A 27,839-nucleotide genomic window follows, 5' to 3' on the forward strand; every position below is an offset into this window, starting at 1 on the left:
GAGTGTCTCATGCTCTTTGGAAAACTTCAGAAGTTGCCATATTTTTTCCTGCACGTGTACAGTTTCCAATGCGTGACCGCATAGAGAGCCACTCTAGATGTAATACTGTTTTTTACTTCTGACAAAAAGTTACAGTACATCAGCTTCTGGTGTCCTCAGGCCAGAGAGCGTATAAAGTTGACATGAACATCATTTATGCACCAATCAAGAGGTCATTTTTATTAACTGGATTTTTTTTTCCATTTGTCACACACCATGAATGTTTATACAATGAAGAAAGCCAAACATCGCTGGAAGCAATTGACAAGGATCAACTGGTATTTCTGTACCCTCCCCCTAATACACGTAGCTTTTCTCCATTTTATTCTGCTTTATTTTACTAATTGTAAAATTCTGTGTCAAGATTGTCACATCTTAAATACAGATAAAGTTGCTAGAGGTACATTATATACACATACAGAAAAATACAAGACTAGTTGCTTTCCACAATATTTAATTTATATGCTACGTTGACTATATGCAACTTGTAAAGACAGATTTAAGGGGTACAAGAAACTGTTACTTGTTCTATAATAGTTTGGTCCAATATATTTCAATGTAGTGGTTATTCTCTCCCTCCTTTTAACATGACGTAATACAACATACAACACATGCACAATCATTCACCGGTGAATAAATGGATTAAAAAGACAACACACAAGCTAACATCTGTACACCCAGAGGTTCAACCAACCATACACAACTAAATAAGGCTATGTTACAGCTATGCAGCATAAATGGTCAACACTGCTGTTCTAAAGTGAGCACCGTATATACACATTTGTATATAAAAAACAGAGGGAATGAAAAAACGTCTGGGATTAGTCAAAAGGTGCCATTCCAAGGCTGTACATAACGTGTGGAAAGAATATTTACAAGACTTGAAAATAAAAAGCTGCAACAGTTTATTGCCAATGCCCTTTATAAACTTTCTCCTACTTTTTATATAGATGCTCTGTTCACCGTCATCTGTGAACTGTCCATATTTCTGGCCCTTTGTAAGATCCCTGCTTAAGTAAATTTCAAAGAAATATGCGCTATGGCTTCGCCGGCATGCCTGTTCTTGTAGCTTTCAACTGTGTAGATATCATACATGTATGATAGGCTGTTTTAAAACTACATTGCAACATAAGCTTAAAAAACAAAACTAAAGCAAAGTGTTTCATTCGTAACTTGTTTTGCTGGGAAAATATATTCCCCTCCTAAGCTTGATAATAAAATAGGCTGCATGATTGAGATTTGCAGCCTAATTCTGAACATGTTTACTTGGAAGTAAGCCATGCTGAACACACTGGGATTTACTTCCTTGTAAATATGCTTTGAGATTGCATCCTTTGCCACACTAAAAGGAGCAAACATGAATGTATCATAACCATAAACAGTTCTTTGGTGCTCTACAGTCTACAAGGTAAATGAAATGCATTCTACTTGACCATTTTGCTAGCATTTATATACTAAAATGTGTAAAGTCTCTTAATCAGTGCCTGCCTGGGTTGTTGCTACATAATACTATCAATACTTATCAGCATTGCTTTGAAGACCCAGCGCACAGAGCTTGAAAAAATAACATTCTTGTCCTTCCCAAAATTGGGAATCTGCAATATATTTTATTCTAGATAAAAGTTCAAACAAGTTCACCTGGTCAAAAGTTTCCTTTTGTACATTAAAAATGCCAGCCTATTTATCTGCTGACATCTCAGTAGCAAGGGGTTAAAAAAAGAGAAAAACGAAGAGCTGTGCAGAATGTAAAAAGAAATTGATCCATGCAACTTGTGTTGTCTGACTCGATTTGGAGAGAGTGTTATGGAAGGGAAATAAACAAGACGGTTATACCCCAAACAAAATTTATATTGGAAAAAAATTCTAGAAATTTGCAGTACATGGCACGTTTTGAGATCTGTGGAGTGTATTTAGGATGCACAATGTTGATGCACTCCCATTAAGATCCTTCCTGATCTGAACAGACCACCTATTCAAATTCTAGCAACCGTTTTCTGCTCTCCCTAAATTCACTTAAACAATTGGTTTAGATGACTGGATACAGTGCTGCATTTTGGAGCACTTTTGATATATCCCACACTACAGGGACACCCATATTGATTGGCCTGTTCATTTGTTTGCAATAACTGGAAATAATGGAAATGTGGAATTAAGATGCTCAGTTACATCCTTCAGGTAATCAATAATATTGAGAGCAGGCTTCAAAATGCTGTGAGTTAGGGTAAAATATAGGAGGAGGAAACTTTGTTAAGCCTTTTACTATGCTTATGGCTAGTTAATTTACAGGAAGTAGCTTACTGGAAAAGACCTCTCAAAAGTCACACAAATTGGTCCAATTTAAATAGTCTTGCACTGCACCCAACAACTGCCATGATAATAGACTCTAGTAACATATGTGTTCTCCCTTAGATTGTTTTTTTAAAAAATACTCCAAGCAGATGACTTTCTAATTTTCCTTTGTAATACAGTTTTTAAAAGATTGTCTGCATGTACAATTTTTCTCAGGGGAAGTTGCCTTAACTATTCCCACTCCCCCCCCCATCTTGTCTGTAACAAACCAAGATCTTCAGCCACCACCTCCTGCATATTATAGTTTAAGACAAAAGAGATGTGGGGATAAAAAATATAGTTCAAGATCTCTTAAATTCTCAGTGCATCCTTGCTTTGTACAAGCCTTGGAAATCTGAAAGCTCACAGAAGTTTTCAGCATCAAAACATTATTGCTTTGGTTCTGTTGCAAACACACAGAATTATGCCACATCTCACATAGTTTAGGAAACACAGAAGATCAGAACAAGATTGGACATTTCACAAAGAAACAAAAGCGCTCTCTCTCTCTCTAATTTAAGTGCAGAATGTGAAACTACTAAGTGCTTCATTTACACTGGATTCGGACACAAGCCTTACTGTAATCCAGATTTTCTATAGTAAAATTATAAATGTAAAAAAGTACACAAATCCTGTTTTCGTTGGGAACAAAAAAAAAAAAAAAATTATTGGCTAGCAGCATGCACAAAATCATGCATTGTCATTTCAAGCAAACTAAATTAAAATGTAATAAATTACTGCTCAAAGCTCATTTAAAAATATTAAGACAATGACAATGAAGGGTTTCAGTGAAATAAAGTATTCACAGCGCAGAAAAGGAAGATTGGTGATGTCAAGTAGAATGAGTTAAGTCTGATTACTGTCAAACAACGTGACAGCAAGTAGCTTGGCCAGCGGTACACAGCAATCCCTCCTTCGGGTTTCGCTGAATATTCACAGATATAGTCTTTTCACACAGAGGTAGTTGGAGCACGTTATTTTTCAAGTTCTTGCTCTTTATCCGTTCTAATTCGTTTGCAGTGTCTGACATCTGATCAGAAAAGAATTTTATACTGCCCAAGGACGAAGCTGGATTTACATTCCCAGAGGAACTTATGCACATCTTCCACGTGGATTTCTCCTGTACCTTGACGCTGGAAAAGGAGATGGTGTTTTGCGGATCAATAATGTATTTAGTGCTACTGTGAATCTGTGAACCTAAGCAGAGGCTCATTAATTTGAGGCTTTCCACCAGGTCGCCCGCGCTTCTTGAAGACAACTGCATTGAATTTCCAGATCCAGCGCACCTGCGAGTGGAACCCGAATTGTTATTCGTGCTTCCACTAGAACTACTGGAAGGACTTCCGCCCCCTTTGTTGTTGTCGCCAGGGCTCGTTTTGTCTACTCCTCCGTTTCCATTGCTTGGTTTTCCTTGTCCGCTGCCATCTCCCTGATTGCCGGGAGGTCCCTCGCTACTATCCCGTCTGTGCCAGGAGTAAGTAAACCCGCTGTCTTTATCAAGACGCCGCCTGCTTTCGGAGTCGTCGTCGCTTGTTTCTGAGCTGCTGCAGCTCGATCCCCGACCCTGACTTTTCCTTCGGTGGTAGCGCTTGTGCACGGTGCTTGGCGAAGCAATGTTCATTTTTAGACGGCTAAGTTTGGGGGGCAAGTTCTCATCCATGTCAAACTCGTCGTCCGACTCCCCTTCCTCAAAGATCTGATTCAGGACCGGGGCGCTTTTCCGGGAAGTAAGACGGTTTGTAACGGAAGGCTTGCGGCGCAGGACCACTTGGGTTGAAAGGGAGACTGGTTTTTTATCTTCTTCGTCCTCCTCCTCGTCTTCTTCCACCCTAAACAAGCACTTCCGACCGCTAGTTGTAGGTTTTAAGCTCACCGAAGGAACGACGGAAAGTGCTGGTCCTGCTAATTCAGGAATGTCCTCCTTCTTTGATGAATCATTAAGTGCCTTGCTCCGGTGACCATTAAGAACATTTTCAGCACTGCGAGCTGGAGACTGAGGAACGCCTCCATGGGAGAGAGGAGAAGCTGTAAGGTCATCTTCCAAGTCTTGAGGGACATCGATTTTGGTTGGCCATGACTGCCTAAGAGAGGTGCAAAAAAGAGGAAACAAAAGATTTTAGTACAAGTTTTAAAAGCAAAGCTCCTCTCACTGTAACTTGAAAAAATGTAAGGCGGTTTTAAAATTTACCAAGCAGGCAAAAAATTAAATTTGTACATATTGGCCAAGATCCAGAGATCTTACCAATTAGTTCTGCACAACTGATGTAGTTTTGGGTTGAGGTTTCTCTAGCAATAGCACCAGCAGCAGCAGCCAGTGGCAAGCCTCTCTGGGGGTTCCCTCCCTGTGAGAAGTGATGTTACAGGGAACCAGGCAGAGGGCCTTCTTGGTAGTGGCGCCGCCCTGTGGAATGCCCTCTCCTCAGATGCCAGGGACATAAGCAACTATCTGACTTTGAGAAGACATGTGAAGGCAGCCCTGTTTAGGGAAGTTTTAAATGTGTGAAGTTTTATTCTGTTTGTAATGTTCTGTTGAAAGCTGCCCAGAGTGGCTGGGGAAACCCAGCCAGATGGGTGGGTGTAGAATAATTAATAATAATAATAATAATAATAATAATATTTTATTGAAATATTTTCAAAAAGTAATTTGTGATCTGGTATGGCAGTCTGCTATGTAAAGGGGAAAAGCAGAAAATTCCAATAAGCACACCCACGCCCAAGATTACAGGATTCCAGTCTTTTTGAGTTTGTAGCTGCCCTGGTAAATGCCTTTTTGAATGGAAAGATGCAGTTTTTGTAATGAGTTTTAATAACATTTCTTTTCGATGGCATTTCGATCTGCTTTTTTAAAAATATTAAAGTTTATATCATTTTATGCTGCTCAACCTTAAAAAAAAGATTTCAAGAAGTCACTATCTGATAAGTGGCACAGAATACATACAAGTCCACTTTTTAAAAAGGCACAATATTTACTGAAGTTATGTAGACATTCTCGGTTTTAGATGAAGCAAAGTTAAAGCAGGAACAGACATTCTTTGCTGCTCTGAATATGCCAAAGTAATACTGGCAAGGCAAATCAAAATTTTAAAAATATTATCCAGAGCAGGTTCCAAAGCCATTGCCATGAATTCCAGAGACTTTCAAAGAAATTGTTCATTCAGAGTATTCAGTTGCAGGCTGGCAGATCAAAAAAAATAGCTAGAAATCAGGCCAATAAGAACCAAATGCACAAAGTCACTTAACAAAGTGCACAGCAGATATCCCAGTGTCCCCTTGCACACAGAGTGAGACCCAGGTATCAAATAATCCTTGAAAATACATATGTTTGTGGAGTAGTACATTTCCAGTCCAAGCTTCCATGGTTGTGGTAATCATACATTTATATTACACATAAATCAGCTTTGCTGAAATTTTTCTCCTAGCAATGTATTTAAACTTTTTATATCCTACATCACTTCTGACTGATGCATTTAACAACTAAGCTAAAAAACTATCTGTCCAATTACTTTTCTTGCCTGACAATTTCAAGTGTGGTTTTCCAGAATTTGTATCCATGCAGCCTCGTCAAAGCATATTCATTCAGAATGAATAACTCCTACTTTAGCAAAACATACCTTACTCCCAAGTGTGCAAAGGTTGGCAGCTGCAATATTGGAGTCAAACTAGATGCAATTTTAAATACACTTAAATATTTCCATGCTTACAATTGGCAACATAATCTCTCTCCTGACCTCATCCTGAAAACAACTAAAACTAGTTTGGGACCGCAGGACAAGGGTTATCCTTCGTTTATGGTTTTCCTTCTAAAAATCACCCCCCCACACACTTGTAGTTATTTGCTCCAATGTTGTTGTTCTTTAAAAAAATAACAGAGCAAATATAGGCAGAAAGGATGCTATCATCACAAAGCAGAAGTGTGGCCAGTCCTAACATGGCATTTAAAAAGCACACAGAAGGAAAGGCACATGAACTTTTGCTGGTTATTGTCTTCATTTCGACAAGGCTTCAATTTCTTAAAATAAGGCCTCCTGCCTTTCATATACTCTGATGGAGCTTTTTAAACACAATGACATATTTCTGGACTTGTTTGTGTTTCTTCTCATTTGCAGTGTACATTTTATTTTAGTCTCTATTGCAGTGGTTTTAAATAGTCCTGCCTTCCTGAAGGGATCTTCCTAATTATACCTTTCAGCTTCTTTAACTATTCCGTTTCTGAAAATACAACTTTCTAGGCAATTTATTTTTTTAACTGCCTACTTCTTTCCCACAAGCTCACCAATGGAACTTTGGTATGGGCTTCAGCAGTTACTTCCCAGTTACAGTTCCTGACAGAGCCACGATATTGCTATGTTCTATAACTCAGTGGTAGAGCACACACTTTCTCATGCATGTGCTATGCTCAATCCATGGCATTCTTGGTCTGATGATCTTTAACAGGGGAAGCTTGAAGGATCTCTGTCCAAGATGGCAGAGAGCTCCTGCCAAGTCAGGTTATACAAAGCTGAGGTAGACACATGTCGTTGTCCTCCACACTCCCAACTTTCATTAGCCCCAGCTGGCATGGCCAATGGGTGGGGTGATGGACATTGTAATCCCTCACCATCTGCAGGGGCACAAGTCTCCGTATCTGATCTAACAGAAATGGGATGCACAGATTTCCATCTCTCTCTGAGCTCTCATTCTTCATGGGAAATTCTGCCTGTTGGAATAGGGTGCAGACTCTGCAACACCACCACCACAAAGTGGCTGATTCGTTCTGTGTTACAGTTGTGGCCTGCACTGGGGCAAGCATGAACTCAAATATTCCTTACCTAACATTACCCTAGGTTGTGAATTCAATGATAGAAAGGCTAAGAATGGTGACTTCAGCATGACAGGAGAAAAGAAAACGAACATTTCTCCATGGAACTAATTCTGTGGCTGTGCTGCTGGTGAATAAGCTTCCAGATCCCAACCTGCAGAACAGTTAACAACCTTCGGCAGCAAAATGCCTTCAAAACTACCAACTTTGCTGTGCAGAAGCTGTAGAGCACACAGTGTTTTGGCAATGATACACCACAGTAGCATGACAATCTATTTAAAATTATCAAAAAGGTGGGCCCTTTTAAAGAATGTATGATTAAAAACTCTTAAATTTAGTACAATTGGAGTACTTTAAATTATTACCTAAACTGAGCTTTGATATTGCTTGGGCTTGCTGATCTGGTTTGTATTTCCTTCTCCTGCTTCTCTCTTAGAATCCGCTCTGCTAGTAAGAAGTAGGTAGCAGTGATGTGATTGTATTTGTTGGTTTCCAGAGCCCTGGGGGAAATAAAATTAAAATGGAACACATCATACATCAATAGTTTTCTGAAACTGGACATGCAGCCAGCACTGCTTACAATGCACCTCAAAGCAAATACTGAACAGTGTCTATAAGTAGAAATTAGTCTTTTGACATATTGACAAATAGCTTTTAGTTTATTAAGAACTGGACAACCTAATGTGGCAAGTTCAATAATGAAACTAGGCTATATTAAGGAAAGCAACCAAAAGCTGAATAGATTTCCCCCAATCACAGTAATTTACTGAATGCCAGTCTATGCTTCAGTAACCTTTTGCAGCTGTCAGACATAACTATACTTTTACAGATAGTCTGCTCAAAGGAATTCTCTTCTTCCAGGCTAAGCTCCTGATACATACATTTGTGTCTACGATTACTGAGATTAGGAGGCTGGGAGTGTCTCCACTGCCTCCCTGCGATGACCTCTCACTGCAGGGAGAGGCAACCCCAGGGAAACAAACTTTGTCAATGTTGACTGAGACTTTATCAAGTGCTTGCCTTGAAAGCAGGAGAGCAGTCTCATTTATTAGAATGGACTTTCCTCACACATTCTCCCCCAACTCAGCTCACGGGAGCATTGTTGCCAGGGGAGAGAGGCAAAGGACCAAAATAAAATTGATTTGCAAACAGGCGATATGTTACTTTTAAATCTGCCACTGATCAAGGATCTTCCATAGCCAAATGGACAATGTGTTCCTCTAGTCATTAACAGCAGGCTTCTTGGCAGATACAAATTCCTGTTTCAACTGTTTTAAAGCATCCACATGTTAGCTCAGTGGCTTCTATATTGGGCCTATCTCCAACACTGCCACTTGCACTATTCAGCAGCTGAACATATAAAGTTAATGTCTTGAGTTACAACCAAACATACAATTTAAAAGTGGTTTACACTAGGACGAAGCCACATAGTGGGAAAACCTACTCCTTTAAGCAACACCCTACACCCCCCATAACCCAGTGTTTCCTTAACATGGCCAAGGATGTTGGGAGCCAGATAATAGTGCATAAAGAACAGGACATGACTGAACAAGGTGCATGTCATTACCAGGGTGCCTCACTCTCTGGCCTGCTGCTACATACTCTCCATCACCAATCAACTACACATGGGAGAAAAGGAAACTACTGATAAGGCCATTGCCCAGAGACCGAGGAAGAAATAAAACTCAAGCTACTGAATAGAATATGAATGACAATTTGATTATTGGGCTTTACACAGGGCTGCTCTTTGACCAGACTTGGTAACTTATTTCCAAAAAGTTATTGATATTTTGACATGTTCTGTAAATGATTTAATTTGCTGTGGGCCACTTTAGCTTACAAAGATACATACAAACGCTTGATGCACCTTCAATTATTCCTCTGAATACCCGTGGGCATAAATCAGGGCAAGTTGGTTGCCTTCAGCTTTACTTTTAAGGCTGGTTAATGGCTGGAAACAGAACGCTGGGCTAAGATGACATGCACCTGATTCAGAAAAGGATTTTCTTTGCTCTATAGAGAAAATTGTTGTGTGACAACAAAATTGGAATTGCAATCCTGGAATGTAAACATGACAGAAAACGGTGCCTTACTCTACTATGGTATCTCTGTCTGCGATGTCTCCCAGAACCATTCGCTGTATGATGCTGTTGTGCTCTTCCTCGGATAGATTTTTGTATGAAACCAAAGGAATATTATATTTGGTTGCAGGCGATGGATCAACTCCTTGTAGCCAGGGATGGTTTTCAATTTCTTCCAAAGATGCCCTTCGTTTTGGGTCTCTTTGTAACATTCGTGTGATTAAACTGGGAACAAAGATACAGCTCTATAAGTATGTTAGCATCATCACAGTAGGAAAATGTTCCCCAAGCATCCAAGAGGTGTCATTCCCCAAGTTTAAAAGTTAGTTTCTACACACATCTACAAACAAATTTGAAAGTATGGATGTCTGCTTGCTTCTTTAGATGGCAAACTAGCTTATCTACCATGACTGTTTTCATGTCTCTCTTGATGCTCCTTACACATATATAATACAAACAGAAGTACAGAAAAAATAAAAACAAAACAATGCATACAGTTGAGGGACAAGACAAAATTAAAATCTGCAACTAAGGGACTTTGAAGCAGTCATAGGATTATGACAAGGCAGAATTATTCTTGGGATTACTTTCCACTTATTAGTTTTTTAAACCTGCCTACAGAAGTCACAGAATGGCTATGGACCTGTGTTAACCAAGTGTCAAGTCATAAAAAGCAATCAAAATTACTAAAACCAGAACTGCAATTAAAAAACAAATAATTTTTTTCCAGCTCCAACAGACTTTACAATGTTTATCGAATAGACTTGAGTTCTTAAACTGTCTTCTGTTTTATTAACAAATTACTATTCTACAATGGGCTATGTGAATATAGGAAATTCTTCAACTGACAACAGCAGCCAAGTACTGCTGCCAGGAGGCAGGCTGAGCCATCTCATTGTGGGCTTTGAAAATGTTTCTTATCTGTACATAGACTTTGCATCCATCACACTGATGAAAGTAGATATGCACAGCTTCAAAGCAACCATCAAGTTAATATTTCCCGTTTGGACCTCAGCTTCGAATAAGTTACCCCTCTCCTGTAGAGCATCAACATGCAAACATTTAATGAATGTGATAAAGGGTGATGTTTAAAGAAGCAAACCATTTCAAAAATGAAGAAAAACTTCATATTTATCTAGGGAGCTCAAGGTAGTATATATGGTTCTTCTATTTCATTATCATGACAACCCTGTGAGGGTTGAAAGAATAGTTCCTGGACCACAGTCCTGAAGTGAGAATAATGGATGAGCTGGGATTACCTGGGACCTAACTCTGTGCTAGTCCTAACCAGTCACCACATTGGTTCTATACTGAATGGTTAGTGTTACGATTTTAATTTCAATACACTATGTTCAACATTTCACTTACTCTTTACATTCTTTGGACACATGTGATGGCACTGTGTATTTACAGTCCATGATCATTGTCAAAGTTTCGCTGTCATTTGCTTCTTGGAATGGTGGCTGCCCGCATACCAACATATAAAGGATAACTCCCAGGCTCCATATATCTGTAACAAGATTTAAAAAATATTGTACTTGAAAAACAACAACCTATTGTAACCGGCACAGGGGGGAAAATTAGTTTCCTATCATAGTTAATTTGAACCAACATTTTAATTGTTCAAAACTGAATAGCATAATACCACAAATGCCTTATACACAGAAAGATGAAATGCTTCCTATGCTCACTGAAATAAATAGTGGAAATGTGAAGATTATATTCAGCAATGCTGCCACAGTTATTATCATGGTGGGTGCAGATTTTAATTTTTAGATACTATTTGCCCCTCTCCCCGGACAAATTATTCACCTTTGTTTATATATATAAACACGTCTTTATTGTGCCCTGCATGCAACACACTAACCTAAAATAAAAAATCAACTATAGGTTGAAAATGGGTATCATGGAAAACTGCTAAAGCATTTAAAACAATAAACAGTTTGAAAATCATCACAATTTTACCATACTAATTTAAGAGCGAAGTTTGTACAGGAAAGAATACAATAGCAGGAAATGCAAACAACATTGTTTATACCCCTGTTGCTAGCCATCAAGTCTAAAGTAAGCAAGATTTTGTTTCCAGGTACCTTCCCATTTCCCTTGGGAACTTAACGGTCATTTTAAGAACTCCCAACATTAGAAGCAGTTGGTGTTTTGTTTTGTTTTTTTAAGCTTTTCTATTTGTTGCTAGCCTATGTAAATAGCCTGGCAGCATATCTTCACAAAAAATCTGGAACAACGTCAAGTGAAAAAGCACTGTTAGCAAGAATCAATGTTTGTTTCCCTAAAAAGTGGATTTAGAATTGCACAAAATATGTTCAGGAAGAGGATCTGAATGAGAACTGTGCAGGGACATTCTGTGGTTTTAAAAATAAATTCCTTCTCTCAAAATAGGACGCTGTTCTTCAGGACTAGCGGGCTACATGAATTGTGACAGACACACAAATAAGAATGTGTTAAGTGTTGTTGGTCAGCACCTGTGTACCTTCAATGTTACTGAAAAAATCCGATTGAGAAAGAGCTGTTTGAGTACGATTCTTAGAGCCATGACAACCAGCCAGTGTATATGCAACTTCCTTACATAACATCAAGTCACTGCCATGGAAACCAAGCCACGTCACTGGCTGCCCCTGCCATGCTCATCTCAAATCTAGTGAGGAGACAGCACCAAGACTTGGCTTGCATTTACATATACAGGCAAAAAAAGGACAGCTTTTCTCACACACAAAAAAAAACTCCACACAAAAATATTAGGCCACAAATCCCATAGTGAAGGCCTAAAACATTCAGAAATTGCTCCTTGTGAGACCAGATCTTCATGGTTTACAGAAGCTGATAATCACACCTTATTTCTAAGGCGTTTTGAAGCAATTCCAGCATCACAGCAGATGCTTGCCTTCTCAATTTCTAAGTCTCTAAAACAGTGTTTTGCAACCTGTGGGTCATGACCCACAAGTAGTTCACAAAGCCTGAGCAAGGGGGTTGTGGGCTTTATGTAAACCCAAAATAATTGCTGATTTTAATCTGAACTGGTATAATAAACACCTGTTACACCATTTCATTTTGTTAGCCTATTACAATGTTGTGCTGAACTGAACAGTGGAAAGGTTTGAGTCTTACATTTTGGGAAGTGAGGTTATCCAAATTTTAAACTGCAGTAATTACTTAAATGATTAAAAATGTCATTTTCACATAAAATCAGTATTAAAGCAGTAGAGACAGACAACTACAGATCAGGCTCAACAGTTTCAACTACACTTTTACACAATGTCTTTCCCACGGTCTACCCCACCCCAGCAATCCACTGTGATGATGTTCTCACTCTTTCTTGCCCCCTTCCTTTCTGGTTTGGAGAGGATTTCCTGTCTGTGCTGTTGCTACAGAGCGCTTGGCCTGCAAGTTCGGTTTACTGTTATGCCACTGATGACAGTGCAGGTACAATTCAGGAAATGAGTTGCACTAAAAAAAGTCACACACAATGACAGGATGACAAGAAATTCAAGATGTCATCATAAAAAGGTTGTGTTGACAGGAAATAAGGCACAACTTTCTTATGAATTCAGAGAAGTTAAGCAATTTAGTGTGGTAGCCCCAATTTTGGACTGAACGTAGAACCAAATACAGAGGTACCTTGGTTGTCAAACTGAATCCATTCTGGGAGTCCGTTCAACTCTCGAAATGGTTCAAAAACCAAGGCACGGCTTCCAATTGGCTGCAGGAGCTTCCTGCACTCAAGCGAAAGCTGCAGAAGATGTTCGGCTTCTGAAAAACGTTCACAAACTGGAACACACACTTCCGGGTTTGTGGTGTCCTGGAGCCGATTTGTTTGGGAGCCAAGCCATTCAACAACCAAGGTACCACTGTATCTCTTATTTTTCAATCCTTTCTCTGCTGCCAAAGCAATGCAACTGAGTTTATAGTTGTCCCAACAAGATACATACTATGTGACTTGAACAATCGCTTCAGATCAAAAGTTTTATGGGGCTCCGATACACGTACAAAGCTTGAGGCACGCTGTGGAATATCCACACTCTGGAATCTCTAAATGAAGTTAATGTAATTTAATGCAGCAACTGGCTAGGATCCAATGCTTGATGTCAGAGGTTGCACACCAATTTTTGAACTTAATCCTGGAGGAAAGCTGAAAGAAGCTGGATAGCATCCTATTCGGAATGTATCATACCTAGAGGATGAGGGTGAAAATAATTCTGATTATGTGCTCTTTGGCATACAAACTATAAATCTTAAATGGAGTAGATATACCCCTCCAAAAAATTGCTGTGGGTGGCAATACCAGGCTCCAGAAGTAATTTAGTACAGTCAAACCTCAGTTGTCGAACATAATCCGTTCTGGAAGCCTGTTTGACTTCCAAAATGTTCAACAACTGAGGCGCAGCTTCCGATTGGTTGCAAGAGCTTCCTGCATTTAAGCAGAAGCTGCATGTGATGTTCAGCTTCTGAAAAATGTCCGAAAACAGGAGGATTTACTATCAGGTTTTCGGCGTTTGGGAGCCGAAACGTTCCAAAACGGAGCCATTCGGGAACAGAGGTTTGACTGTACTAAGGACATACTGATACTTCCCTGACCAAAATGCTCATACTGATCTTGAGATGGAGAGTGAAAATCAGGAAACGTAGTAACGGATGGCTTCAATTGTAATCACAGAGACTGTTAGATGAATATTCTGGTCACACAAAAATATGCATTTTTCATTAGCCTCAATATAGTTCCCTGGAACAGTTGGTTTTGGAATCCGCCAAAGGAGGAAAAACTATGGATGCTGCTCAGGACCTGGTAGAAGTTCAAACACTGTTGAAACCAACTGGAACTAGTGACCACAATGCTATAAAATCCAACACGCATAAGTATTCAATTGCCAAAAAATCCAACATAATCACATTTGACTTCAGAATAGTAATATTTTACAAGTCTCCTCATTTTAAAGATGACTATTATTATTTATTAAATTTCTATACTGCCCCTATCTAAGAAATGCATACCACAGTAGCAAACAATACCCCTCCCCCCTGTGCGCACACACAGTTTAAAAGGCCATAGATTGGCTAATTAAACAGAGTTGAAAGGGTAAGTCAAGAGGATAAAATCTTCCCACAAAGCCACAATAATTGCTCAGCTAGAATGTATTCAGTTTATCAGAAGAGATACCACCAAAACCAAAGAATGCCAATGTTGTTAAAGGAACAGAGTCAAGGAAGCTATTGGAAGTAAGAATGCTTCACTCAGAAAACTGATGCTTTGCCCAAATGATAATATGGAACACAAACTTTAACACAAGCAGATAATAAAGGGTGCCTACAAAGAATTTGAGCTGCACATCACTAAAAATATTCAGATCGACAATCATAATGTCTTTAAATAAATTAGATGCACAAAACATAAGCTACTGTCTTAAAAAAGCAAGACATAAACTAGGTAGGCACTTGAACAATGGATGAAGAGGTGATGAGGTGTGCTGAAAGGAACATAAGGAAACTACAGAAAATCTGAATGAATTATCTGTATAGTCGTACCTCGGAAGTCCAACGCCTTGCAAATCAAACGTTTCGGCTCCAGAACACCGCAAACCTGGAAGTGATTGTTCCAGTTTGCAAACATTCTTTGGAACTCAAAATGTCCGACGTGGCTTCCACAAATTCTGATTGACTGCAGGAGCTTCAAATGTGACTAGAAACTGTTTTGGCGCCCTACAACCCAGGTTCAAGGTGCTGTGTGGAGTCTTGCTTTTCTTTCCCAGTTTCAAATGCTGCTAACGGCATTTACTCCATCGGACTGCAGCAAGAGTGAGATACAGTGGTGCCCCGCAAGACGAACGCCTCGCAAGACGGAAAACCCGCTAGACGAAAGGGTTTTCCGTTTTGGAGGCGCTTCGCAAAACGAATTTCCCTATGGGCTTGCTTCGCAAGACGAAAATGTCTTGCGAGTTCCTGCGGTTTCCCCCCCTTCCCCTCCTTTTTCTAAGCAGCTAAGCCGCTTATCAGCTGATCCGCTAAGCTGATAAGCCGCTAAAAGCGCTAATCTGCTAAGCTGTCAATGGGCTTGCTTCGCAAGACGAAAAAACCGCTATACGAAGAGCCTCACGGAACGGATTAATTTCGTCTTGCGAGGCACCACTGTATAGAAAAGCACACTCTGATCACTTTTGCTGAGACCGGTTTGCCTCCTAGTTTCCATTGTGGCTGATCAGTATAAAAACTACTTTGTTAACTTTTAAGAAACAGCTCCTGAGTGTCCTTATTCTTCTCTCCTCATCTCCTTCTTTATGCGGTGTTTTTTAGATTGTAACTCTGAAGGCAGGAACCATCTTGTTTTTATTGAAGCCTTTTGGGCTTGAGAGCAGGGTAAAAAATCCCAATAAATACCATATTTTTCCGTGTATAAGACTAGGTTTCCCCCCTAAAATATAATGTCAAAAAATAGGGTGCATCTTATAGATGGAAAAATATGGTACATATTCCTAAAGGTTCTGTTTTTCTCAAAGAATCTTATTACAGAAGACCATCAAACAATTGTAAAGGCTCACATTTGGAGCTCACTTAGAATGCGCTCGCGCGCGCGCTCTCTCTCTCTCTCTCTCTCTCTGTGTGTGTGTGTGTGTGTGTGTGTGAGAGAGAGAGAGAGAGAGAGAGACTCTTGCTGTTATCTCTCTGGCTTTCAATAAACTATGTTTGAACTCTTAAACTTCCATTTATGGTTTGTTGATTAGTATAGTGATTGACTACTTGATGTAGAGCCAATGTGCTAATAAAAAGTATTTATTTGCAGAAGGGTACAAACATTTAACTCTAGGTACTGATATGTCCTACCTCCTCTCAAGGAAATGACCAAACTATCCCCCCCCCAAAAAAAATTTCATTCTACATCTACCCCCATTCCATAAAGTTTTCCAAGGACCTGTGCTGATATAGAAGATATACAAAGTAATATAGCTGTATGAGGCAATGCAATGTCTTTTTAAACAACCCAAAAGTCAATCCTTCCAAAAGAGAAAATTACCTTTTTTTTTTAATTACCTGGTAAAAAGTAATCATCAAATTTTCAAAATTTGAAGCCACATCTATTTTTTAAAAAACAAACTTCTAATTTGCTGCCATATAAGCATCTCTATTCTTTTTCCTCTTCTATTTTTCTTAAAAACAAACAAATGAAGCTGCACCCTTACAATGCTCTTAGCTCCATCCCTGTTTCCTCTTGCTGTGTTGGAGCATTATTTTCATTCTAGTTTTAGTCTCTAAGGGGATTGGTCTTCAACCATACAATGATCTATCAGTTGAAGACCAATGCCCTTAGAGACTAAAACTAGAATGAAAATAATGCTACGACACAGCAAGAGGAAACAGGGATGGAGTCAAACCGGAGTAACTGGCAACTTTTATTCCTTTACTACTGAAGAAAGAGCCAGAGACAAGAGCAGAATAAACATTCCCACATGGAAGTTTAGAGTGTCTACCTAGATGTCTATCTAGCTAACTAGTCAACGTAGTAAATTACACTAAGATATAATTAAAACACCTAAATTCTTCCTGCATAATTTACACACCCAATTATAAACAGTTCATGAAGGTGGCTCACCCTTCCTGAGTTCACAATTTACAGCAGGGCAATGCCTTAATAAGGAGCAAGTAGAATAGAAAAAAATAGTGAGAAACTTTTGAGTTCTCCAGGCTGAAAATTAAGCAAATGGCTTGGTTCTTGAGGCTGATGTTAAGCAAATGATTCAATAGCATCCAAAATTGGAAGCAGAAGCACATAACTCCCAAACCCAAGTCTCCTCTTTAGATAAAAGCTAACGGCTTCTAATCACTATGTATATTACCCAAATTGGCATCTATCAATCTTTACCAATGTAAAATGTATGTCGGCTCTCTCCCTCACCAGGGACCCCTGTTTCCATCTTTGTGGGAGAAAGATTTGAGTAACTGTCAGATTTTATATCTCCAAAATCTGGGGGAACAGCCACTGGTATTTGTGCCAGCAGCCTCTGCATCCAGAAATCATTTTACATCTAGAAGGTACTAATCTGCTTCAATGCCATTGGTGTTTCATTTAAAGAATCTTACAAACTGCAGTCTTTTGGGCTCCAACATGTCCAGCTGTCTCTCTCCTTCCCCCAGGAAAACGCAAAAGTTTGTTTACTGTTTTGAGACATTTTAATTGGTCCTATTATGTTACTGTGATTTTTTATATTTTATTCTAATAGATCAACACGCCTACATACATCCTTTATATGTTTTTACTCTTTGGTTCTAGAGAAAAGTAAATATATTTCTATTTGGAGGCATCCCACATTCATCTAACCAGAAGCTCTGATAAATATGTCCCAAAACTGTTTGCTGTAAAATGTACTCTGTTCACACCACCGCCTCCACAAGGATAAAACCGGAAAGAGCCATCGGTTGTACTGTACTTTCCCCACATACAGTGGTACCTCGGGTTACAGATGCTTCAGGTTACAGACACTTCAGGTTACGGACTCCGCTAACCCAGAACTAGTACCTCAGGTTAAGAACTTTGCTTCAGGATGTGAACATAAAATCGCACGACGGCAGCGGGAGGCCCCATTAGCTAAATTGGTACCTCAGGTTAAGAACAGTCTCAGGTTAAGAAGGGACCTTCAGAACGAATTCTCACCTATACATAGGGGCTACATTGTTTTAAACAATGTAACACTAAATGCTGACACAGACATGCACCAGCAGAAATATCTAAAAGGAAAAGCCTTAAATGTATCTTAATCCTTATTCAATCAAGCTGTAACACGTCATGACTCAACTGATATTTCCATTTCTAGCAAGTACCGTATTTTTTGCTCTATAAGACTCACTTTCCCCCTCCTTTTTTAAGTAAGGGGAAATGTGTATGCGTCTTATGGAGTGAATGCAGGCTGCGTAGCTATCCCAGAAGCCAGAACAGCAAGAGAGATTGCTGCTTTCGCTGCGCAGCGATCCCTCTTGTTGTTCTGGCTTCTGAGATTCAGAATATTTTTTTTTCTTGTTTTCCTCCTCCAATAACTAGGTGCGTCTTATAGTCTGGTGCGTCTTATAGAGCGAAAAATACGGTAAGCCCTGTTTGGGATTTATACAGGCAAGTTAAATATTCACAAATCCAGCATTTATCATAAATGCTTTTATGAAGAAATATTGATATGCTGCTCATCTACATTTTCTGCATGCATGTGCACAGAAACACGCAATTAACTTGGAAATGTTCAAATTAGTTTCTCATGAATCTCCCAATACAGGTCCAGCAAGAAGTCAATGGACATTACGGGCATCTATATTGAACTAGGCTTCGTTTCATCACTGTGCTTAATTTCATTTACATTTCTCTAGTTAGCTCCTGCCAACCCACACACTGACAGTAATAGGAACAAAAAACAAACAAACAGAATTTCAGGAAGCCTATCCATTTCTTGCATCTTCAGAAGTTAGCTGAGAAATACTAGGAAAACATCAATTAGAAAAAAACAATTATCTAATCTAATTCAGTTACTATATGAAATTAGCCTATTGTATAGCCACGTGAAGGACACTGAATGTCAGATGTACAATCCCGCCCCCGCCCCCCCCGGTGGTATTCTGGTGTGTTTTCAGGCCTGATCAACATCTAATTCTGTTTTCTAAAGCCACTAGCAGAGATCTGAAGCACCTCTTGTGTATCTTAGGGCAAACACATTTAGTGACATCAAATGGACATTTACTTGTCAGAAACAACCCTGCCTTGGGCACCCTGCTTAATGTATTTTCTTCATATAACACAAGGCTTATAAATACGTTCCCACGTTACAACTATAGGGTGCCAACAGATTGTGATAACATGAGAATACACTCCCTGCAGGCACTAACTGCCAATTCTTGCATCCACTGAAATGATTACAGCTGTCCAATATCATCCTCGTGTATTTGATGTTATCCTGTTCATAAAAGGAAGTATCGCAGTTTGAGGGGGAAACAAACATTTGAGAAGACACTGGATGAATACAGGACCATTTACTAAACACTCTGTGCTACTGCTATGAACAAGAAAGCCTTACTAAGTTCCTAATATTGATAGGAAATGCAGATATGTGGCAATTCTCTGCATCGTGAGAGCAAATGTGGCTGTATGTACACCACTTGATAAATTGCTGTCAGTATTCACATGCTGTCAGCACATTCCATAGCATTCTGGGGTTCTAATGCAAACAGAGAGCTGACTTCACTGATAAATACATGAGAAATACCCTGCTTTTTCAGGAACTCCTTGTACATCGGAGTGCATCCATTAATAAGAACATAGTGAAGCCATTAATAAGAACACAGAACAATTGATCGATCAGGCTCAGTATGGTCTACACTGACTTATGGGCATTTTTCCCAGCCCTATCTGGAGATGCCAAGGATTGAACCTGGGAGATTTTCATGCATGGGCTCTACCACTAAACCACAGCCCTTCCTTTAGTATAGCTTGTCCTAATTTAGATCTCTTAGTTCCAGCTGGAAACCTTCAGACACTTTGTATTTCTAGTGTAAATTCCTCCAAGCAAACCATGTTCATTATCAAGGATGCACAAATGCTCCTGTCCAAAAAATGACCAACAAGCCTAACTGCATCAACTCCAAACTAGAAGGCAATGGACTAGATAGTATGTTAAAACATAAATAGCATAATGAAGAGCTACACAGGGACCTTTGCAGACTTTCATCTTCTTATATCTAAATATTTACTTCCAATGGCAGCTTGCTCCGAAACAAAATAATTTATGCAAGAAAAGTGACTTTAGTTTGCTCTCAATTCATTGACTTACCTACTGCGGGTGCATCATACTCATCACCAAGTAGAATTTCTGGAGCAGAATATGCAAGAGAACCACAACTTGTTGTGAGTTTTTTCCCAGGCTGGAATTTGTTGCTGAAGCCAAAATCAGTCAATTTCACAAGTCCTTGTTTTTCAAAGAAGACAACATTCTCCGGTTTTAAGTCTCTGTGAACTACATGCAGTTTATGGCAGTAGGATATAGCATGAACAATCTGAGCAAAGTACTTCTTTGCCAGATCTTCGTTAAGCCCTTCTTCGTGTTTCATGATGTAATCAAACATATCTCCTCCATCACCAAGTTCCAAGATTAGGTAAAGTTTGGTCTGGGTGTCAATAACTTCATACAGGCGAACAATATTAGGATGCTGCACTAGTTTCATGCATCTAACTTCTTGGAATAGATGTCCTGTTGCTAGAGTATCTAGCTTGGTCTTGTCAATAACTTTCACCGCTACTTTTTCACCTGTAAAAACGTGTCTGGCAAGTTTGACCACAGCAAAATGCCCTCTTCCCAAGGTTTTATCCAAATCATACAGTCCAGCAATTTTTCCATCATACCCTCGCTTGAAACCAGCCATACTGCTTGAAGTAGTAATGCTGAAACTTTTTAAAAATTGTGTCTTCTCATATGAAAATATTTGAAACAGATGCACAACCCATTTTCACTGCCAAACGTACCTAGAAGTCAAAAAGAAAATTTTTATAGAATATACATTTACTTAAGATAAGAAGAATAAGATTTCACCTACACTAAAAGCTGGCCTTCGGTCCAGAAAACAGGTTTAAAAATACTTTCTTGAAGGAGAATTGGAATAGCTAATTGAGATGTGTCTAAACTCTAAAAATGTATAAGATATGCTGTAGAGTTTTGCAAAGCACTTCAGAGTAGTTAGTTCAGTACACAAGTACAAATTTATTTCAGGAATGAAGAAAAAAAGAATACAAAAAAAGTAATTCTTCCTGGGACTGCCTGTGCCTAAAATATGCATTAAATGGGAAGAATGATGAAACTGTTGTAAGCTAATCTAAGCAAAGACATTATTCACATACAGTATTGCCATTCATTATTTAATGAGGGCAGCATAACATTAAGATCTGTGGTACCTAACATACAATTTGACCATTCAAAATAAAAAAATACAATGTAGTTACCACCACCTCAATGGTTGCTTCAAGCAACATCTACATGCTTGACCCATGTGGTTATGTACTATGCTAGTGAAGCATCCACAAGGTAATTGTCATCAGCATGATATGCAACCATATAATTCATCGCATTCTCTTGGATGCAGCATGTACTGGAGTGGTGTGGCAGTAACCATGGAGGTGATGCTACAGGCTATGTGTAAATGAAGTTTTAGGAAAGCTCTAATGCTGAGAGTTGGAGGAAAATAATGGTCGCTCTATAGGGCTAGTGCCATCTGAGTGAAAATGAGAAAATATAGTTCATCCATGCATTAAGATGTATGAAACTTTGGGTATCTTCCAACAAAACAAAAGGTACTTATACTTCAAAAATTCAAGTATACTTCAACATCTGAGAAAACCTTGGAAGAAACTAACTCTAGTTTTTCCAAGCACAGCAGCTACATCAAAAGTGATTGCACTAAAAAATTATGACTCTTGATGGTGCATGACTAACTATAACTCTAATACATTTCTGAAAGAACCAGCATCTGTCTGTCTATGGTAATCATTTTACAATGCTGTACAAGGCCCCCTTGGTAATGAAACACCACAATGTGACTTTCCAATGTACAGAGTGTATGGGCCACACTCATGTCTAGAGTGTATAACCGTCACAAGTAGTATTGGCTAGTTCTGCTGGCAGTCATTCAATTTTCCAGGCTTATTTAAAAACACTTTTTTTTTTCAATGAATGTCCTCAACATCACTGTCAGTAGCAATTAATGGCATTGCATTTCAAACTCTAACCTCACTTTTCCAAATCATTCCCAGTGTTCCTTGGAATTCTATAATTCCATGTTTCTAATATGCTAGTGTACAACTTTCAGAACTCCATGGAAGTGCAGAGTCTCTCCACAGAAAATGCTTGTTCCCAACCACTGTAAGCGCCTTTAACCTGCTAATACAGGGATATCATTTGGAAAAAATTCTCTTTTTGTATTCTTGATACCAGAATATAAAATTAATTCATGGTACATGTTTATTTAAAAGTATATATGCATGCTTTCTTTACTAATTCCTCATTACAATACAAGAGCTCAGCAAACAGGAAAGGATCTCAGTTGAATGTATTAAGGGAGCAGTCAAAAAGCATGCACACGCATTTCATGACATATGGACTGCATTCGGACACAATGTGAAACCATGGTTTACCATTATGAGAATAAGCTACAGCTAGCCTCAAATCTGCATACTTCCCCCTTTAGCATGGCCATGAAGAAATCAGGAGCTACTGTTTTATATAACAGTTTAGCAGGCCATCTGAGCTCTAACCTTGGGTTAATCTAAACTATAGTTAGTTGAAACAAGCCAGTTTAATAAACTGGTTTGAGGTTTGTTTGTTTCAACAAACCGTAGTCAAGGTACAGTTTATTCAAGTTCAGACACAACAACAAGTTGCAGCTAATCTAAAATAGAAGTGAATGCATCCATACTGCTTCACACAGCCTCACTAGAGAAGGGGCGTGTAATGAAACTGAAGGTATATTTCAGTTTGCTCTCATATAAGCCTAAAACATGCCTTAACAAAAAATCCAAATCAATCCATTGTGCACATTTTGTAAAATCAATTTAAAGCATAATACTAATTGTTACACTAGCAAAACTGCTTGGAAATCATGCTATAACTGCAGTACCTCCAGAGGAATTTCACAAGCACTGCAGTGAAGTAATTTTAAAAAAACTACATTTTAATAAATCAGAAATGAAGTCTACCAACCATGGTACTGCCCTCTCCAAAGGTATCATCTTATCTATGCTTTGCTCATGTAGTTTCAATTTTTCCTCATGTTTTCCATAGATTCATCTGCTGATACTTCCATATCCAGTTCTGAGGAAAGATTCGCATTCTTCTTCCCTTATTCCCTAAGGGGAAAAAAATACTTAAGTTCTCCTTCAGGAATTATATGGCTAACATACAATCAAATATGTGCATAAATCTCACAGAAATCAGTGGTATGTATTAGGCGCATAGATTACCACCCCAAAGTTCATATGGACCAATAAAAAGAGAGTGAGTCTAATGTTGACATCCTGAGTAGCAGCTATAATGGATGAATTCAGGAGCTTATCCCAACACTCAGCCTGTACAAACCTTTAAAGTTTAATACACCTACAGTAGTTTTCTATATTGCTGTTTTCTAAATACTGTTTTAATGCTTTGAGGAATCATGGGACATGGTGCCTGACTTCAGTTGATGCAATATTAGGTTTAAATATTACAGTTGCTTTGCATGGCGGTTCCAAAAAGGAGCAGTAATCAACCAAAGATAGAAAATTTGCAAGATTAACAGTTCTTAGTTCTGGCACATTTTCTAATCTTAAGATATACCGCTACCACACCCACCTATGGTGCATAATAACTGCCTCTAGATGAACAGAAAGGGGAGCCTTTTTGCAATTTGGTAGAAAATGAGCCATTTACAAGAGCTACAAGCTGCTTACACTTGTATACATGGGCAGGTGGACTAGTAGAAAATTGTGATCCAATAACTTGTATTTGTACAACTGGCACAAAATTTCTCTTATAATGACATTTTTGCCTTTATTAATCACATTTCATTTATTTTTCTAATATATTGTGAATGATAATAAAGTTTGAGTATCCTCTCACTGCAGAATCAGGCTAAATAATCAGCTACAAACACACAATGGATAACATCTTCATGATGTGTGACAAGTTCTGTATATCTACCATGTACAACTTATTCCTGCCATTACTCAAAATTCTTAGTAAGATGTCAGCACCAAACAGATGTGGCATGGGAAATATATGGTTAGGATCTCTCATAGTTTTACAAAGTATTAACAACAGTCATGGGGGGGGGGAGAGAAGGGACTTTGATCATGACTTGCAGTGATGCGGGATGGACTCAACTGTTTTCCATCTACACTTTTTCTTCATCTGGCTTCCCCTCCTAAAGTACCTGCCAATTCACCCCTCACGGATAAAGAACCAAGGGGTCAATTCAGATAGGGTTCAAATGATACAGAGGAAATGGTTAAACACACAACTCAAGTGTCACAACCCTGATCCAAATTCCCCACTGAGTCTTTTTAAATAAAGCCAAAAATTCCAACCACAGAATTCCTGCATCACATCTGGTTTAGACTGTTGTTTCAAACCATGAATCCACCCCACATTTTGTTGTGACATTATCTAGAGGAACTGTGTGAATTGAACTATTTAAGAAAGAAAATCTCAAAACTATTGTCATCTTCTATTGTCCTGCTTCCAAGCCTTGACCCATTTAAAAAGTCTCTTCAAAGCACTTCATACAGAAAATCCAATATGCTGAATTGAATGAATTTTTGCATTACTTTTATACACGGAGATGGCTCTGCAACCTATTTCCACAAAACAAGTGTGCAACTGTACAGGTACACCAACAAAATCAGGCCTTTAAAAGGTGGGTTAGAAGTATTGCCCTCTTCCTTAATTGTGAGAAAGAATAAGGAGGACCAGAAAGTCACTAAGTCCTAAGTTTCAACAAGTAGGGTAACAAAGGACTGTATTACAGCAGTGTGCATAGGGGACAAGCAGTAGCACAAAGGTTTCGGAAGAAGCACATCTTACCCCGTCACTTGGAAGTTTACCACAGGCAACTGCTTAATTAGAAGCCTGCTCTACAGGTTTTATGCAATTTCAATGTTAATAAAAAATACACAAAGGCATGTGTGTGTCAAACATTATTAGGCACCTTAAGTGCTTGTTAAGGCATTCATTTATTGTGCACAATATGACCTTGTACATCTTACTCACCATCCTTTCACAGAAAGGCGGAAGACAAATGACCTGCCCCATAAAGTCTCTCTAATAACTCAAGTATCCAACCCCAAATAATATTGCAGGATGGAGACAATACAATGGAAAACAGAATTGTGAAATGAATTTGGGAATGGGGAGAAAGAATACCATGAAGGTACCTCTCTCTTGCGCTTGTGTGAAATAAGCAATGAAAGATATAAAGATGACATCAGGCACAACAGAGAGCATGGTATGAAATAGTGGTGCAAACAGACATATGGAAATTGTTTCTAGAGCACTGGAAGACCAGAGGTGCAAGCTGATAAAATTAAATTCCAGTGCAGAAGAGCTAGTGGAATTATCAGAATACAAAGCCCCTTGTCAAAAAGTGATTTCTGAGCATTCCAGACAGACTCAAAGAAAAGACATTACTGCAATCTCTACTTATCCCTTTAAAATACCAGTGATGGGTGCCTTTTTTCTAGTCAGTAGATTTAATTAGGAAGTATGACCTGGTTGCCTAAACATTTCAGTAAAGTTAACTGTGGCTCTAAATCTTCTATTAAACAAAATTCTACATCATTAAAGCTATATTGGCATATATTTATCTGGGGAACTAAAAGCAATTTGTTCAACCATTCAGGTGTTATTTCAACCAATAGCTGTTCCAGTTCTTCCAGTTCAATACCTTCATCAGGTACTCTACAAAAACAAGCAGTGTACAAAATGCATGGTTACATTTCTTCTCTCTAGATACTGTATGACAACCATTGATTATGTCACACAAAAAGCAAAAATGTACATTTCTGGGAGAAATTATCAATGGCAATGCATCATCACTATTCATCTTACTCCATGAGGCAACAATATTAGTGGCAAATGATGCAAAACTTAGCCAATTTTAATACTCATCAATGTGTTTCCTTAGTGGAGACTTTCTAAGTGTTTTCTATAGCTTGGGAAAGGAACTGAAAATGCATACTTCAAAACTCTTGCCTTTTCTCATTTTCTACACCAAGTATCTATTATTATGAAGTCCCAAAACTTGCTATATAAACACAGTAGCCTAAATGAGTAAGAGTGGCTGCACTAGAGGGCAGGCTTTAAACAGATCTGGACTCACATTCTTTAAAAAGAATTCATATCTATACTAGCAGACTGTAGCCTTTGCTACATATTTAAAGCTCTAACTACCTTAGTAGCCAAATAGATTATTTCCAGTCCCTAAATATATAACAGCAAGCTTCAAAATACAAGCCACATGAAGGCTTCTCCTTCAAATCATTTATTTAAAAGATTTCAATGCTGCCTTCTAATGGTACTCCCTTCCCAAAGTGGCTTCCATACAGTACTTCCAGGGTCTACTCAAGAAACAAGGCATTAATAACAAAACAGTTCATAATAGTGCACATACTGATAAAGGACCTTACTGAAATTAATCATGGTAAATTTCCATCATTCTGGTCAATACAGTGGTTTTCCTTTCAAGCATTCAGTGCTATAATCATTCTCAGTGAGACAAATACCATGTCTTTCTACCTACCTGCTCCGTTACTGCTAACAGAAACGTATTTTAAACAACAAAACCCCCCCACAGCTTTGGTGCCTGTGTTGGCGTATAAAGCAGAAGTTGATACAGCTTAGAAAAATGGCTGTTTGCCAAAGAGATCATCAATGCCATAATGTGTTTTCGGCATGACAACCCGATGCAAAAAAGCCCTTCCACGGGGGGAGGGAAAGGATGCCAAGCTCTTTCCTTTGTGGCAGATACACTCTGCAGCATCGGAGGGCTGGGGGGGAAGGCGACCACATTAAACGCTCCGGACAAACCTGTTGGCTCCGTCCCCGGGTTGCAAAAATAAGATGCACCGTCATCCACCCCCCCCCCAACCAACCACCACAAAACAGGTCTGCAGCTCGGGTGCAAGAACTTCTCAGCCACCCCGTAAGCCTGAGGAATATATAGCCGTGAGGAGGGATCCAGGGATCTGCTCGCTCTCCTCAATACTGCAGGGGATTTGGAGGGGAAGGGAGGGAAAAAGAAGAACGCTGGCGACGTCCAAGAAAGGAGGGCGGGGGGGGGGTGTTTTGAACTCAGCTCCAGCCTCCTTTCCAGAAGCGGCTTGGCAAGGAGGTGGAAATGCCGGATGCGTAGCACTGCCAAGCCTCGCCGCCGCCGCCTCCCTCCAGCGTACCTGATACTCCATCCCGCCACTCTCTCTCTTTCTCCGCTCGCCGTTCAGACGTGCACACGAAAACACGCACACGCAGCGCTCCATCTTTCGCGCACGCGCACTCACGCCCCTTCCCCCAACCTGTCGCACGGAGGGCGCGCGCGGATGCGATGGAGACGGAGACACGGAGGGCGGACGGGGCTCCGCGGGGACCCCAAACCGCGCGGCTGGGCCTTCTGCGTCCATTCCTTCTCCTGAGGAGAGCGGCGCGGCCCCAGCGCCTCATACCTCGGCGACCCTCAGCAACTTACTCCCGGGCGTCGGCGCCGGCCACCGGCCGCGGCCCTCGGCTCCCTTCCCCAGCGCCGCATGGACAGCGGCAGCGGCGGCTTCTTCTTCGGCTTCTCCTCCTCAGCGAAGGTACCACACGCGCCGGAGGGTCGAGGCGAGCGGCCTCCGCCTGAGCGAGCGAGCGAGCGAGCGAGCGGACAGAAACGGTCTTCTCCTCCTCCTGCGGCTCGCGCCGCTCTCGTCCTGTGAGGGAGGCTCGCTCCCGAGCGCGAGCGAGCGCGCACACACACACCCAACGGACCTCCGCCGCGTTCCCGCGACGTCACCGGGCTCGCGCTCTCCGTCGGCGGGGAGGGGGAAAGCGGCGAAAGAGAAA

The 27,839-nt window shown here is 39.8% G+C and overlaps 2 protein-coding genes across 8 annotated transcripts in view; one reads left to right on the top strand and one right to left on the bottom strand.

Moving 5' to 3' along the window:
• ANO10 (anoctamin 10) overlaps nucleotides 1–10,090 on the top strand; it is a 106,493-nt gene extending 96,403 nt beyond the window's left edge. The window contains exons 14-15 of one of the 2 annotated variants that reach the window (XR_014556819.1): nucleotides 3,388–5,099; nucleotides 5,466–10,090. The gene's annotated coding sequence lies outside the window, so the exon portion shown is untranslated. The remainder of the gene's footprint in view (nucleotides 1–3,387; nucleotides 5,100–5,465) is intronic. The other variant, XR_014556820.1, reaches the window with a different exon arrangement.
• Nucleotides 193–27,839, bottom strand: SNRK (SNF related kinase). Of its 6 annotated transcripts, none has more exons than XM_083705796.1 (7): nucleotides 27,484–27,839; nucleotides 22,971–23,116; nucleotides 20,055–20,743; nucleotides 10,615–10,756; nucleotides 9,259–9,471; nucleotides 7,531–7,665; nucleotides 193–4,448 (listed from the first exon to the last, which is right to left on the bottom strand). In XM_083705796.1, exons 3-7 carry the CDS (start codon nucleotides 20,641–20,643, stop codon nucleotides 3,230–3,232), a joined length of 2,298 nt encoding a protein of 765 aa, XP_083561922.1. In that variant the 5' UTR covers nucleotides 20,644–20,743; nucleotides 22,971–23,116; nucleotides 27,484–27,839; the 3' UTR covers nucleotides 193–3,229. The 6 variants fall into 6 exon arrangements, with proteins under 6 accessions (XP_083561922.1, XP_083561923.1, XP_083561924.1 ...); XM_083705797.1 differs by having other exon boundaries at nucleotides 27,461–27,809; XM_083705798.1 differs by having other exon boundaries at nucleotides 27,194–27,800.

Source organism: Podarcis gaigeae, assembly GCF_964106915.1.
Source record: "Podarcis gaigeae genome assembly, chromosome: 12".
Classification (NCBI taxonomy): domain Eukaryota; kingdom Metazoa; phylum Chordata; class Lepidosauria; order Squamata; family Lacertidae; genus Podarcis; species Podarcis gaigeae.

Excerpts from the sequence above, each read along its gene's own strand:
- SNRK (XM_083705796.1), bottom strand. The coding sequence starts at position 20,643 with ATGGCTGGTTTCAAGCGAGGGTATGATGGAAAAATTGCTGGACTGTAT. Across the intron at positions 7,666-9,258 it reads GACAGAGATACCATAGTAGA|GGCTCTGGAAACCAACAAAT; the intron begins GTAAGGCACCGT and ends TATTTCCCCCAG. Across the intron at positions 4,449-7,530 it reads AATATCAAAGCTCAGTTTAG|GCAGTCATGGCCAACCAAAA; the intron begins GTAATAATTTAA and ends CACCTCTCTTAG.